This window comes from Rhinolophus hipposideros (assembly GCF_964194185.1).
Source record: "Rhinolophus hipposideros genome assembly, chromosome: 9".
Classification (NCBI taxonomy): domain Eukaryota; kingdom Metazoa; phylum Chordata; class Mammalia; order Chiroptera; family Rhinolophidae; genus Rhinolophus; species Rhinolophus hipposideros.
In genome coordinates, this window is record NC_138055.1 from 47,601,514 (window position 1) to 47,618,112 (window position 16,599).

At 33.1% G+C, this 16,599-nt stretch overlaps 1 protein-coding gene across 3 annotated transcripts in view; it reads right to left on the reverse strand.

Moving 5' to 3' along the window:
• NELL2 (neural EGFL like 2) overlaps positions 1-16,599 on the reverse strand; it is a 313,554-nt gene that overhangs the window by 232,278 nt on the left and 64,677 nt on the right. For all 3 annotated transcript variants that reach the window (XM_081060876.1, XM_081060877.1, XM_081060875.1), the window contains exons 5-6: positions 1,371-1,544; positions 1,185-1,281 (exon numbers count right to left, since the gene is read on the reverse strand). In XM_081060876.1, coding sequence (XP_080917002.1) covers positions 1,185-1,281; positions 1,371-1,544 — 271 coding nt within the window. The remainder of the gene's footprint in view (positions 1-1,184; positions 1,282-1,370; positions 1,545-16,599) is intronic.

Sequence of the window (16,599 nt, forward strand, 5' to 3'; positions counted from 1 at the left end):
CCAGTGGGCAGCATTCACAGCCTACAATAAAAAGTATGATCCCTAGAGGACTACACATAATTCATGTATGAAAAGGATTCTGAAGCCACATCTAGGCTCTAAGGGAAAGCCTGTCATAATTAAATAGAGAAGAAACTTGACACCCACAACACAAATTTGCCATCCCTTACATGGGAAAAGAGCATTGATTTTCCAGGATTTGCAATAATCGGATCAATTCCCCATGACTAGCTTTGGAGAAGGTATTTAACCTCTAGGAGCAGGTTTATACATATGTAAAATAGGAAGAAAAGACCCCACACCAGGGCCAGCAAGACTAGATTTAGATGGAATAACATACTAAAAGCACTTGGCTTCCAGATAACAGATAATGTTTAAGTAAGTTTTAAATACCCCTTTCCAGGATTATAAACCTTGCTTAGAACACACTTTTAAAGTTACCAGTATCTACTGTACCTAAAAATCCATGTGTTGAACACACATCACCTATAATTCTTTTATTTAACAATCATTTGCCAAGCCACTATTGTATTACTGCTAGTGTCAGAGTCACTGGGGTAAAAATGATTATATTTATGGGCTTGTAGTCAAGCGATTTTCTGGACTTTATTTCTTTATCTTTTAAATACCGAAAGTTAAGTGGGCTGTCTTTTATATCCCCTACAATGATGAAATTCTACAAACAGTATATCTAAGTAGACACTAAAGAAGAAGATATAAATTATGACTGCTTTTTTAGTTTTGATAGATTTGTGCACATATATGTATTCTTTTCTCACTTTCTAGAGTACAGGGAGACCATGAATAATGAATATCCTTTCAATCCCTTATTATTAACAACCCTGTGAAAGTATCATCAAAGTTTACATTGCAGTAGTGGAGAGTTTACTTGTATACTAACATTTTAGACTTTTATTACTTTGAATGCCAAATTTCAAGAATGATATATTAGCTGCCCTGACTGCAGCCTTGTGACCATCTCTGTAATGTCTAAAGAGCAAAGTCATTAGGGAAAAAAGAGAAAGCGTTGGCCAGCTAAATAAAACACCAATGTACGAAAACAAAATAGAGAAAACTACACAAATCATTTTGTTTTACACCATAAAAAGCAAAATGTACTTTTCTAAACTCATTAGAAAGCATTTGTATTTACACATTGCACTCAGACTTTAGCCAAAAGATACCTTAAAGTATCCATGTGCATTATTTCTCTGTCCCAGCCAAAATGTTGTGCCCAGAGGCAAGTCTGTGGAGGGCTTTTCCACCACTCTTTCATATATTCTGCAAAAAAGAAATACCAGATAAGTAATGTGAGTTCACAGTCATTTCTTAGAATCTTTCATTTCCTGAACTGAGAACACTTCACTTACTTATTGCAGTCAATGTGTAAAATCAAATGGGAGGCACTGATGGCTAAGGAGAGCTTGTGCCACTTGTCATCAGCCAAAATGTAAGGAAACACTTCCGTGTGAGGGCGGTGACTGCCTGAGCGGTAATGCAGTCTGACTTCATTCCGGTGACCACTGCTTTCTAGTTCCAGGTACCTGCACAGATAAGAAGAGTAATATGGAACCCGTGGAAAATAAAGTTCAGAAACGACTGATATGACCTCTGTCTCCAGAACAATGAGTAGATATGCTTTCTCTATTTCTCCCACTAAGTATGACTAGACATTATATTATAAAACAAACATAAGAAAAGTCTGAAAGATGAAGGAAAAAAAAACAGCAAGGGACCTCAGGACTCAAGGAACAACACAGGCGTAAGTCTCCTGAGTTTTCTTTTCACCTCATATACTTAGACTTGGAGCTGAAGAGCCCGAAACCTGGAGAATTAATAAATGCAGACAAAAAAAAAAGCCCCAACAAAAGTCTGCTTTTTCCAGCCAAAGTACCAACAAAGGGGAAGACTAGCAAGACAAAAACTTTCAGAGAATAACCATTCTATTTCAGTCAAACACCACAGGGAAAAGAAAAAAAACTGTGCCAACAAAGGCTAAGTGGGGAGACTAGATTTCTATCCTCTTTGGGCAGAAATCCAACACCTCCACTAGGGTGGTGACAGGGAAGGAGAAGTAGAGAGTCAAGACTTTTACCCCTGCTAGCTAGTAATAAGGCCTCATGACACCAGTGGAGACCACATGAGGAGGAGCTTGGTCTTCCATCCTTATCTGACAACAACACACACTGGGATGGTATCAAAGGAAGCTTAGTGGAGAGTAAGACTTTCACCACCACGAAGCAGTAATGAGACCATCCCTACCACAGTGTCAGTAAAGACCATGTGGGGACATGGAACTTTCACTCCCACCCAGAAATAATAAAAGCTCCCCTTTCATTGTCAACAGGAGGCCCACTGGGGAACCTAGACATCTACCTCCATCTGGAAATAACAAGAAGTCACCGTCCCCACCCCTGCCAGAAAAGTATCAGAGAAAACTAGATAAAACAGGGAGTTTAAATAAGATTCAAGTCTCTTAACATGACATAAACATATCCAGGTTTAAATCAAAAATCATATGCCATACCAAGAACCAAAAAGACCTTGAATTTAATGAAAAAAGGCAATCGAAAGATATCAACACCAGATGACAGGATGTTAGAATTACCTAATAAAAATTTAAAGAAGCATTGATTAAAAACAAGCAATTACAAACATATTTGAACACACTTGAAACAAATAAAATAAAATAAAAAAACAGGAAGCTTTAGTAAAGAAATTGAAGAATGAAGTGAAGTTTTAGAACTAAAAAATACAATAACAAATAAAAATCTCAAAGGATAGCCTAAACAATAGAATGGATGGGACCAAGAAAAGAATCAGTTAACTGGAAGGTAAAACAAAAATTAGCAATAAAGGAAATAGACTTAAAAAAATGAACAAAATCTCAGAGACCTGTGATAGTATAATAAAATATCTAAATTTGTATAATTAGACTCCATGAAAGAGCAGAAAGGGTGGGCTAAAAAAGTACTTGAAGAAATAATGGCTGAAAACTTCCTAAATTTGGCAAGAGACATAAACTCACAGATTCAAGAATCTAAGAAAACCCCAAACAAGAAAAATTTTAAGAAACACTCCATCATAATTAAAATTCTAAAGAAAAAAATATTGAAAGCAGCCAGAAAAAAAAATCAACACATTATGTATAGGGAAAAATAATTAGAATGGTAGTGGATTTCTCAAGGAAAACAATGGAAGTTGGGAGCCAGTGGCACAATATTTTTCAGGTAATGAAAGAAAAACATGTCATCCAAGAATCCTATACCCAGCAAAAATATTCTCAGAAATGAAAAAGAAATCAAGACATTCTCAAATGAAGAAAAACTAAAATAATTTCAATCAAGTTTTAAACTTAGATATATTATGTTTAGGTACCTAATAAACACTCAAGAGGACATGTAGAAAAGAAGCTAAATCTTAGGTGGAGACTTAGGTGGAGACAAGTCCATAATAAAGATAGGAATTTGGGAGTCAAAGGCATATAGAGTGTATTGAAAGCAATAAAGGCATAGGGATTACCTAGGGGATTATTCTAGAGGAAAGGACACTTTAACATCTTGAGAAGGAATCAGCAAAGGAAACCAATAAGTATGCTTGGTGACATTAGAGGAGTAAAAACGTCAGAGTGGTATCCCAAAGGCCTAGCGATAAAGAAGATGTCTCAAGGGAAAGGGAGTTATGAACTGTATCAACTGTTGTTAATACGTCAAGTAAGATAAAGATTTAACCACTGGATTTAGCAAAATGGATGTATCTAGTGACCCCAATGCTATTTCAGAAAACTTTATAGAAAATAAAGTATTGAAATAGGTTCAAAAGAGACTGGGCAGAAAGAAATGAGATAATAAGTACAGACACTTTGGGAGAAATGGGAAGGTAGCTGCTGAAAGACACATAGTGAAGGTAGTTTTTTCTTTATTTTAATTGGTGAAAACATGTATTTGTATGCTGCTGGGAATAACCCAGCAGGAAGGAAATTAACCATAATTGAAAGAGAGGAGAAATTTGAATAAAACAGAAACCAGAGGTAAAATAGATTAACTACCTTTTAACTACATAAAATTTAAAAATTTCTCAACAGAAAAAATGCTATAAATAAAATTAAGCAACAAATGACATTGTGCAAGATTAAACATATGATAAATCAGATTAAACATATGATAAGATTAAACATATGATAAACATATGCAATCAGGTTAGCAATAATTAAAATGATTAATAATATCCAGTGTCAATAAGAATGTGGGAAAAAGAAGCGCTCCAATACCCTATTTGTGGCAAAATAAATTGACAGCGACTTCATAAAAGGCAGTTTGGTAAAACTATCAATACATTAAATGTGCATACTCTTTAAAATCAGCAATTCCAAATCTAAAAATCTATCTTACAAAATAGCAGCACAAAATCAGCAAAGACATACGCAGAAGGTGCTGACTGCAGATTTATTTACAATAGTGAAAATCTGATAAAATACCAACTATCCACTCATAGAGGAATTATGATACAGCCACATCCTGGAACATTATGCCACTCTACAAAACAATGAGTTAGGACAAGAAACGATGCCATAGTTTACTATTGAGTAAACAGAAAAACCTCTATAGAATCCCATTTTGCATGACAAAACTCTGTGTGTATGTATGTGTATACATGTGATCTTTTTAGATATAAAAGATCAAGAAGGATACATGTCAAATGTTAATAGTTACCTCAGAGGAGTACTATTAGGGGAGAGGATGTGAAAAACCTTTCATATATTTTTATATCCTTGAATTTTCTTCATTAATTATATATTACTCCTTTAATGTAAAATATAGAAAAATTCTACTTTAAGATTAAAAACTAAAGTAGTCAAGAATATAAATCATGTTTAAAACTTATTAAGAATAAAATCTCAACTTGTTAATTTTTTGCTCTAGAAACCACCGAGAGAATTCTTTCTGCATTGTTATTTGATAACAAATATTTATTATTTAATCAATTCAACTAGTGAATTCTATAATAGAGCTGTTGGCGTTATTTAAAAAATAATATCAGCAAATACACTGCCCCATTGTTATATAACTGTCAGTTCTTAACACATCGAGGCAAAAATCCTATTATTGATGTCCTCCTCTAGGTATTATTAGAAATGGCACCTGTATTGAAGTCCTGATCTTTTGTTATTAAAGTAGCCTTTAATAACAATGAGGCTGACACTATGCCCAACAAACAAAAACAAACTTTCAGAAGTTAAATATTTGATCAAAAGTTACATGTTCATTAGCATCATTCTCTTACATGAAATAGATACACAATATACAAAAAAAACCCCACAAACATTTAGTGAAGAGAAAAATAATGATATGAAACACTTAGAAGTTTGTCTGGCACATGGTCAGTATTCAATAAATATTAGCTCTCATTAAAATAAAGGAAAATTGGTCGAAAAGAATTGATCCATATCTTCAAAACCAGTCACTACCGTGTTTCCCCAAAAATAAGACCTAGCCAGACCATCAGCTCTAATATGTCTTTTGGAGCAAAAGTTAATATAAAACCAGGTATTATATTATATTATATTATATTATATTATATTACATTACATTACATTACATTATATTATATTATATTATACCCGGTATTATATTATATTATATTATATTACATTACATTACATTACATTACATTACATTATATTATATCTGGTATTATATTATATCATATTATATTATATTATATTATATTATATTATATTATATTATATTATATTATATTATATTATATTATATTATATTATATTATATTACATTACATTATATATCTCGTCTTATATTAAAATAAGACTGGGTCTTATATAAATTTTTGCTCCAAAAGACGCATTAGAGCTGATGATCTGGCTAAGTCTTATTTTCAGGGAAACATGGTATTAAGATGTACAAACTGGTATAGAGACATGAAATTAGAGAAAAATATGACTATTACATAATTATAATTTTAAAACTATCTGTAATGAATATTGCGTCTGTTTTAATGAATCAATTTTCTAGTAATAGTTATATCCGTTTCCCCAACTCTACTGTCCCCCACTGGGTGCCGTGTCAGTGGGAGGTGAGCCTTGCTACCCTCCCCCCAATTCCCTCAAGGCCCAACCAACAGAACAGAGAGGTTAAACACTCACACCCTAAATCCTGAACATTCACATCCCGGTACTCCTCAGAGCAGTGGTAAGCCACTTCACCTCTCTGTGCCTCATCTGGTTATTCAACTATAAAATGGGGATATGAGTTGTACTTGTCTCAAAGGACTTCTGTGAGGATTTGAGAGTTAATTTAAGACAGCACTCAGAACATTGCAACTGCCCCATACAAAACACTCAGTAAAGATAGTACATTAGCTGTCTTTCTCATTTTAAAAAACAAAGAGGTCAAATTCTCTGTCTTCCTTCCCATGGAACAGTCAGGGTCAGGTCCATGATACACCCTAGCAATGAGACACACTGTCGGAGACTCTGAATCTTGATGGAGCATCAAGGGAGGGAAGAGGAACCTGCATTGTGCTCGGCTCTACAGCATCCCAGTCACTTCTGTTAAGGTTACTTTTCATCCTGCTTCCTGTTTGCTGGTCCAACAGGACAGGATGCCTTTGATTATTGCCTCTTCCAAATTCTGGTGCTCCAGGCTCCCATCAGTTCTGTAACCTGCCCTTCCATCCACTACCTCCAGTTACTTTACAACCAAGAACCCTAACTGATACATCACCATTGTGACATAGGGAAAATACGTTATTGGAATAAAACATATCAACATTTTTAAAAGCGATTGAGTGATAGAGCTATAATTTTTAACCTTTCTTTATTGTTCTTTATTAGGTTGGTGCAAAAGTCATTACAATTTAAAAGGTTAAAAATAATTGCAAAAACCACAATTACATTTACACCAATCTAATATTTTCCTTTTTATTGTTAATGAACATTTACTACCTTAATTTAAAAATCACACTTTAGATCCCGAGAAGATAATTTGTCACACTTAAACCTATCATGTCTTCTGGATTTATTCATAATTTTGAGAGGTAATTAAAATCAGAAATAAAACTCACCCTTTGTAATAATTTATGGCCTTGTTACTTAAACATCTTTTGCATTGGCAGAAACATAAACTAACTTAAAATTAGGCTTCAGAGAAGTAGGCAACAGTGGCAGGACATCATTCATTTTAACAACCTCCTTTATAACTCAGGATCAAAGGATAAAAATAAGGTCACGTCTCAAAGACAAAAAGATTGCACACAACATGAAACAATTATTTTTCTGCTGCCTTAAATTAAACCTAAGTAGAAAAAAGATCAGCTCATTTCAGTATATTAAGCTACAAGTCAAATGTCAATTAGTCACCTGAAGAAAAGCCATATGACCCGACCTCTCATTGCGTTGGTTTCCTCATCTGTAAATGAGAACTCAAAGTGATAATCCATAAAAAGCAGGGTGTCTGAAACATAATAAGAACTCAATAAATCGTAACTATTTGTATTATTTGTCAATAATCCCAGTCAGGCATCATTTATGAAGTCCAGCTTCTTAGCAGCAATTCTGTGGATACCAAGCAATTTGAATACATTTTTAAGTGAAAGAATTAGTTGACAACATTAGTACTACGAGGTCTCTAGCATATCCAATGAAAAGGGAAGTCCAGTGCTATGGCCAAAATTATTGCATTATGTGCTTTGGTTGATTTGTTACAGAAAATTGGCTATTTCGCCTTGCCACTTCCAATGATTCCCTCAGATGTCGAGGGAAATGGGAGAGTGCGGAGAGTGGGGGTGCCAGAACATATTTTTTGGCATCCCTCATTGGAACTATATTGATTCTGTTTTGGTTAATGTTTTTGCTTGTTTTTAAATGGTATTTTGTCGTCATCAAGGCAATATAATCCAGCAATCTAAGAGGCCTGAGTCTTCATCCTGTCTCCACAGTTTACTAACCTGGCAAGTTAAAAATCTTCTCCAAGTTTCCTCCCTTATCAAATAGGGTAATAAGAGCTGTAACCTAATATGATCATTTTAATAATTCAATGAATTAAGAGACATAAGTGCTTACTTTACACAGTTTCTGATAAAGAGTAAGCACTCCATACACGTGACGATTATGATTTATACTTCCTATGACATATTTATGCATGCTATTTAAACATCAGCAAATCTTCAGGGTGAATTTTAACTGATACAAGCATGCATTTCAAACACAAAGTAGTTTAAATGAGAATCTATTCAAATAACAATGGTTGAATCTCTGTGATATTCCCATCAGTCATCCAGTTTGCTTGAATATATCCAGTGACCAACAATTCATGACTTTCTGAGACCATTTTTTATAAAACAAAGACCTTCCTTATGTTCAAGTATAAATGGAAGAGAGTTTTCTAAATTATGATTTATTCGTTCATTTATTACAGCAAATACTTACTATGAGCACTGAGAATATGGCAATGAACAAGGCCAAGTAACACGGAGGCTTAGAGATGCCCAATGAGAAACACATTATTAAGTGAAAATTAAGTTTAGCCATTTCAAAACTAATAATAATAATACTATTATAAAAGTCTTGTGGCAAGAAGAGGAATGTAGCTAAAATTGTGAGGATAACAAAGCGTCTTCATTAATAATATAGCTAGGGGCCAAAATTATATCACCAAGGGGAAAGATCAGTAGCACATGGAATTAATTCATGATTGAAGTTCTGGCATACAACATGATCACTTGAAAAACAATGTTTCCATCTTATCACCCCTCACAGCTGAGTTTACAATAATGTAAGAACAGATATAATAAAGCACTGATAATAAGTGGATACTCTGCAGCACAAGGGTATCCACGAGAGGTAAGGAGTTGAAATAAGTCACTGGATAAAGGGAAGTACCTAGTTAATGCTAGGTCTTCTCATTACCTCAACTAGGTTTTGACCATGCAAGTGGAAATGAGAGAAAGACTGGAGAGAAAGTGTTCAAAGAAGTGGCAGACTGGAGGAAGATGAGCCTTCTCTATTTTATCAAGAACGAAAGCAAGAACACACTGTCATAGGTTGCAGATCCATGGGGCATATGGACTACTTTGATGATCTGAAAATGCACATATGCAAGTGTGCAAAAAATTTGTCTTACACATTTTACAAGGGGTTCACAGACTCCATAAAGTCCATTCATGGACTGCAAGCTAAGTATCCGTGCCTTCTAGGAAGAATAAGCAGAAAGAGTGAAAACTTATGGCTACTTGGGAAAGATTTGACAACTTGGGGTATGTGTGTGTGTGTGTGTGTGTGTGTGTGTGTGGATTTTTTTGATATAAAATAATAGGTTATTAGAAAAAAATAGAAAAAAATGTAGAAAATACACAAAAGCATGAGGAAGGAAATTAAGATCACTAACAGTCCTGCTGGTAAGAGATGATCAATATTAACATTTTGCAGTCTTTTTCAATTAATTATACAGCTTTCCATACCAATAAAATAAAACCACATCCTTTTAATGGATGCATGGCATTCTACAGTACAGTTGTACCACAATGAATTTAATATCCAATTTCTTATTTCATTTTTCATTCTTAAAAAGAATGCTTCAGTACGTGTTTCTTTGTGCACCTGAGCAATTATCTACTTGGAATAAATTATTAGGAATGAAATTGCTGGTTCAAATGGCAGACACATTTCAAAGAGACTTCCTAGATTCATTCATTCACTTATTCAACAATTTTTTTTTTAATGCCTACTTTGTTCTAGGCTTTATTCTAGGTGCTGGGAATACAGTAGTGAAGCAAAGATATAAAAATACCAGCCCTCACCGAATTTACATTAAAATAATTAAGTAAAATATATAAAATAAATAGGTTACATGGTGATAAAAATCTATGAAGAAAATTAAAGTATGTATGGAGGATTAGGAGTACTGTGTTTCCCTGAAAATAAAACCTAGCAAGACAATCAGTTCTAAAGCGTCTTTTGGAGCAAAAATTAATGTAAGACCCGGTCTTGTATAAGACCGGGTCTCATATCATAGTAAACTAAGACTGGGTCTTATATTAATTTTTGCTCCAAAAGACGCATTAGAGCTGATTGTCTGGCTAGGTCTTATTTTCAGGGAAATACAGTATGTGAAGATGATATTTAAAAAAGGATGTTCAAAGTAATAATAATAATAATAATAATAAATAAAATAAATAAAAAAGGATGTTCAGGGAAAGTCTCATTGAAAAGTGACATCTAGTAAAACCCTGAAGGAGAGCAATAACCCTGAGGCAAAGGCCTGCTGGAAAGTTCAAGGAAAATCACTGAAGCCTGTGTGGCTAGAGAATGAGTAAGGGGTAGAACAGTAGAAAACTACCGTTTCCCCGAAAATAAAACCTACCCAGACAATCAGCTCTAATGCATCTTTTGGAGCAAAAATTAATATAAGAACCAGTCTTTTATATTATATTATGTTATGTTATGTTATGTTATGTTATGTTATGTTATGTTATGTTATATTATATTACATTACATTATATTATTATATTAAATACCCAGTCATATATTACAGTGAAATAATACCGGGTTTTATATTAATTTTTGCTCCAAAAGATGCATTAGAGTTGATTGCCCGGCTAGGTCTTATTTTCGGGGAAACACAGTAGGTCAAACAGGTATCAGGAGCCAGGGAGGCAGGTCATATAGGGACTTATAGTCCAACAGGATGACTTTGGCTATTGTAGGTAGTAGAAAGCCATGAGATAAGTTTTTTGAATCAACTTTCAATGTGATCAACTTGCCTGTAGTGTCAGAAATAGACTGTATGGAGAGTAGGAGATCACAAGAGCTAACGCAAGGGGATAAGTTTGACGGTTATTGCTAGAGGTGGCTCGGATGAGAGAAGGTGGTGAAAAGGGCCCAACTCCAAAGATGGTTTGAAGGGAGCAATAAAGACTTTCCTAGGATTAAATGTGTAGTGTGAGAAACGGAATCAAGAAATACTTCAAGATTTTCAGCCTGAGTAACTAGCAGAAAGAAGCTGCCATTTACTGAGCTGGAAAAGACCAAAGGAAGAGCAAGTTTGAAAACAAGGATGATAACTTTGATTTCTGACGTGCACTGCTTAATTTTCCAATTAAACAACCCAGTGAAGATGCAGGTGGGTTGTTGGATGTGTAAGTCTGGAGTCCAAGGACAAAGATCAAGATAAGAGAAAAAATTAGGAAATCATTTTTCCCGATGGGATCTAAAGCCTTTAAGACACGATAAGATCACCTGCAAAGTGAGTGGATACAGAGAAGTCTGAGCATCAAGGCCTAAAACTCAGGTGTCCTTCAGTCAGATGCCAGGGATGTAAGGAGGAAGGAGCCAGGACACTGGGGAGGAAAACCAGAAGAATGTAAGCTGTGAAGGTCATGCAAAGAACCTGTTTGGAAGGAGGGAATAATCAAAGTCCAATAGCATGAGGTCTCTGAACTGAAGAATAGATTTAGCAACTTGGATATTAGTGCTGACCGTGACAAGGGCATTTTTAGGGAAGCAGAGAGAGCTAAAGCCTCCTTGAAGTGGGTTCAATAAGAGTGAGAGGAAGAGAACTGGAGACAACTAAAGGGAAAGAGGAGCATAGCTAAACAGGGAAATGAGGTCAATAGAGGGTATTAGATTTTGGTTTTTCTGTTTTTTTTTTTCTGTTTTGGTTTTGAGATTATAAATATTATAGCATATTTGCATGCTGAAGGAAATATCCAATACAGAGAGGACAAAGTTATAATGCAAGAGAAGAAGGAGTAAATTCCTGGAGCAATGTCCTTGAGAGGAGACACAATTTAATAGGGAGCTGGAGTGGCTGGTCTTTGTTAGGGTCACAGATGCTAAACCTAAGTAAAAGGTGAGAATGAAGAGAAACTGTATCCGCAAAGATTGCAGGTGTGGTGGTATGAGTAGGGGGAAGAGCTTGTGGAAGCTCTCTTCTCATGGTTTTTAGGACACAAGGTTATCTTCTAAGTGAGGATGGGGGAGGGGTCTTCCAAGTGTAAGGAAAGAGGAGAGGCATAAAATAGTCATCTAGCAGAATGAGAGAATGAATGGACTAGGAAAATGAGGCAGCATTAAGGGCATTTTAAGTTAGGTAATCATGCATATAATAAACTAAGATCAGTCAGCACGGTTCTACGTTCTACAGCCAAGTTCAGCTGCAAGAGTACAATAGAGGCAGAGAGATGGAGTTAACAGGGTTTGGGGTTTGCCAAGCAAGTTCTAAAATAAAACAGGAAAAAAAAAAATGACCATTTCTACAGTAGTGAGATTCTAAAGAGGGTCTGTGATGTAAACTGAAAAAGACAAAAGTAAGTACATGTAGGTGGGTAAAGACAGTGAAAAGCTGGTAGAATTACCAGATAGTATGTTCTACGCAAATGTAGTAAGTCATGTTGCTAAACTGATCACTAGAATTATTGTATAACAGTATAACAAATGACTCATTTACAGACACATTCAGTTAATAGCAGATATCACTGCTTTTCCATAACATATATGTGTACACACACACACACTCCTATACCCACCCATCTCATTAAAGCCTCATATTAATTACAATATAGGTCTTTATTTATTCTTATAAGTTTATGATAAGACAAGTATAACAAATACCAATATTTTAGTTTCGAATACTGATATTCATATAAATTCATATAAAAGGCCCTACTTGGTCCTGGTATTTTATTTTTTTAATATACTTCTGGAATCCATTTGTTACTATTTTAATGAAAATGTTAGCATCTCTATTCATACATGGGTTTGTCTTACAATGTGTGGTGTGTGTGTGTGTGTGTGTGTGTTCGTTCCATCCTCAAATTTTGAAATCATGATTAAAATAGCCTTGAGAAGTGAACTGAGAAGCTTTCCTTTTCTCTTCCATATTCTCAAAAAAATTTCATAGCCTAAGTATTATCTGTTCCTTGAAGATCTGAAAACTCACATTAAAAAAAAATAATAATAAAGTCAGAGACTGGTGAAAAAGATGGAAAGATCTACTTCTTTGACAAATTTTTCTAGTCCCTCTATTGTGACTAGTAATGAGATTTTCTATACTATTCTTGAGTTGTTCCAATTTGTGTTTTCATAGAAAATCATTTATTACATCCAAATTTTCTAATCTTTTAGTATAAGGTTGTACATTACTATCATTTTATATGTTTTAATCACCTCTGTATTTCTATATATGTATTAAATCGTATTGATCAATTGTTTTATCTTTATCCTATAGTTATATTATTTTTTGTCTATTAGATCTATCAAGTTTTAGTAGTTTTGCTAAATCTCCCACTACAATTTCAGTTTTCAATATTTCTCTTTATGTTTTAATCCTTTTTTATTTGCATTTTGAATCCATATTGCTTTTCTTAAGTATTTCTAGAGAATAAAATTGTCAATATAAAATAATCCTAGTTGACACTTAATAAATTTTATCTTGAAGTAGCTGTGTGATATTAATATTGCTATTCCTACTTTCTTTTTATTTTCAATTGCTTCATTTGTCTCTTTCCTTTATCTAAATCCTCTTTTTTGAGTGTGACTCTTGTAATTTAAACTTGAATTTTATCTTTTTGATCTATGTAAGAATATTTGTTTTTTCACAGGAAAACCAAATCTTCTGTAAGTATCATTGATACATTTTCTTTATTCTTACTGTGATTAAGTTATTTTTTCTCATTTTTATTTTTTGAATTTTTTTCCTTTCTTTTATTTTGCAGTGTTGGTCAAGTTTTTTCCTTCCTCTAGCTTCAAGAATGTAAACAAATCCATAAACATCTCCAAAGTAATGCTAGAAATTTATGACATACTTATATTTCTCCTTTGCTCCCATGTTCCATATTTGGTTCAAATAATCCTGAATATTATATTTGTTCTACACATATGTTTTAAATTTCTCTCAGTAGAAAGGTTAACCTGATGTCAACTACATTGTCAAACCCAGAAGCAGAAGTAAGTTAGAAATCAGTAATACAAAATGGAAGAATCCTGAAATATTTTCAAATTAAGCAATAAACTTTTAAATAACCCATGGGTCAAAAAGTCAAAATAAAATTAGAAGATATTTTGAGCAGAATTATAATTTTAAAAAATAAAGCATCAAAATTTGATGCATACAAAGCTTCAGTGAGAAAATTTACAGCCATAAGTGTATAATTAGGAAAAAAAGGATGAAAATCAACTATTTAAGCATTCATCTCAGGAAAATGGAGAAACACAAATTAAACCTAAAGAAATTAGAAGAAGAGAATAATAAATATGCAGGGATTTAGCAATGATAAAGAAATCAGTGATTTTTTTTTTTTTTAAAAAAAGGCTAAAAAGTACTCTTTCAAATGACTAATAAAATTGACAAGACCCTAACCAGACTGATCAAGAAAAAAGAAGACATAAATTTTCAATATGGAGAATGAAAGGGAGAATGAATATGAATGAATATGAATACAGGTTCCATACACACTGAAAAAAAAATTGAGAGAGATGAAAAACCTTGTTCCAATAAATTTAAAACTTTATATAAAATGTGCAATTCCTTCAAAACTACACAGAAACAAATAGAAAAATCTGACAAATTCACATTCCTTTAAAAATACACAATTCCTGAAAAAATAACAAACATAACAAATAAAAAATCTTAATAATTTCTATATGTATTTAAAATATTTTATTTATTATATCTCTATATTATTTTCATGTCTGAATATGTAATTAAAATCTTCTCACAAACGTTTCTCTAGTCTCAGATGGACAGATAAGTGAATATTTTAAAATACTTAAGGAAAGAGTAACACTGATCTTTCACAAATTCTTCCAAAGATTAACAAAAAAGGGAATACAGCCTAACACATTTTATGAGGCCAAAACCTGACAAAGTCCTTACAAGAAAGAAAAATTACAAACCAATTTCATAAGAATGGATGTAAAACATTAGCAATTATAATCTAGTGATATATAAAAAGGGCAATATATCATAACCAAGTAGAATTTATATCAGAAATTTATGGTTGGATTCACATTTGAAAATTTTATGTAATTCACTACATGAAAAATAAAGGATAAAATTAAATAATTAGCAGTTGCAGAAAACATTTCATAAAATTCAACATCCATTCATTTTTTTAAATTCTGAATAAAAGTGAGATTCCTTTATATGAGATGGAAAATCTAAAACTACAAATAAAACAATAATAAAAATAACTATGATAAACATCATACTTAATGGCAGAATATCAAAAGTTTTTCCCATGAGATTGGGAAGATAAAGATGTCAGCTACCACATGTTATTCCATATTAAATTGGAGGTCCAATAAGTGCAATAGATAGGAAAAGAATTATAGGTATGAGAATTGGAAATAAAGCTATATCACTATTATTATTGGGAGTCAATATAATAAATAATAAACAAATTAATGAATAATAATGAATTATAAATGAATTTAACAAGGTCACTAGATAAAAGATCAATGTGCAAAACTCAATTGTATTGCTAAGAAATAGAATAGAAATTTTAAAATGATGCCAATTAAAATAACATCAAAACATCACATACCCAGAAATAAATTTAAGAAAAAATGTGCAATAACTCTCAAAAAAAAAACAACTATGAAATGTTACTGAGAGAAGTTAAAGAATCTCTAATGAAAATACATAAATCATCCCCCAATGTATGTGTAGATTTAATGAGATCCCAACCAAACACCAAGCTGATTCTATAATTACAAGCAAATGGGGAGATTTGCAATCTTGCTCCTCAGCATATGTCATCAGTTTGGCTCAAATAAACTCTTATAAAAATTTAAAATAAAATTATAAGCAAATGTGAAAAATACAAGTATATCCAAGGTAATCTTGAACAACAGAATTTAGAGGACATACACTACAATCATTATAAAACCACAGTAATTAACACTGTGCAATACTGGTACATGAATATTAACAAATAGACTAATGGAACCATATATAGTTTAGAAACAGGTTCATACAGATATGGTCCACAAAGGTGACTTTGCAATGCTAAGAGAAAATAATAATTCTTTTGAAAAACTGTGGAATATCAATTAGATACCCATATAGGTAAAAAGAGATCTCTGTAATAATTCCCAGCTCATATTTATCACCTACCTATGAGTACTGGCTATGTACAATACTGTAAGATCCCCACTTTTTGAAAACTCAAGGCATGGATATGGACACTGGATTCATTCCCCTCCACTCCTAATGGCATCTCCAAAGCTATTCTATATTGAGTCCTGTACCCACTCAGGGATGTTAATGGTATCTGAAATGAAGGAAGAAGTATAATCCTTTATTAACTCTTCAAATGGGCTCACACTGAAGTACAGTCACTGACAAAAGGTCACTCACTCTTCCTTCTCTCCAAAATTTTTGCAACTTACTATCCCTTTATAATTTAAAACATCCTTAATTTTAAAAACAATCATACTTTTCTTTATATAACTCATATTAACATATTAAAGAGGAAAACTGGAAGAGTTTGATTATTTAAATATAAGCACAAGCAGTTCTATTATAAAATACTTTAAGGAGGGGTGTGTGTGTGTGTGTGCATGTGTGTGTGTGTGTGTGT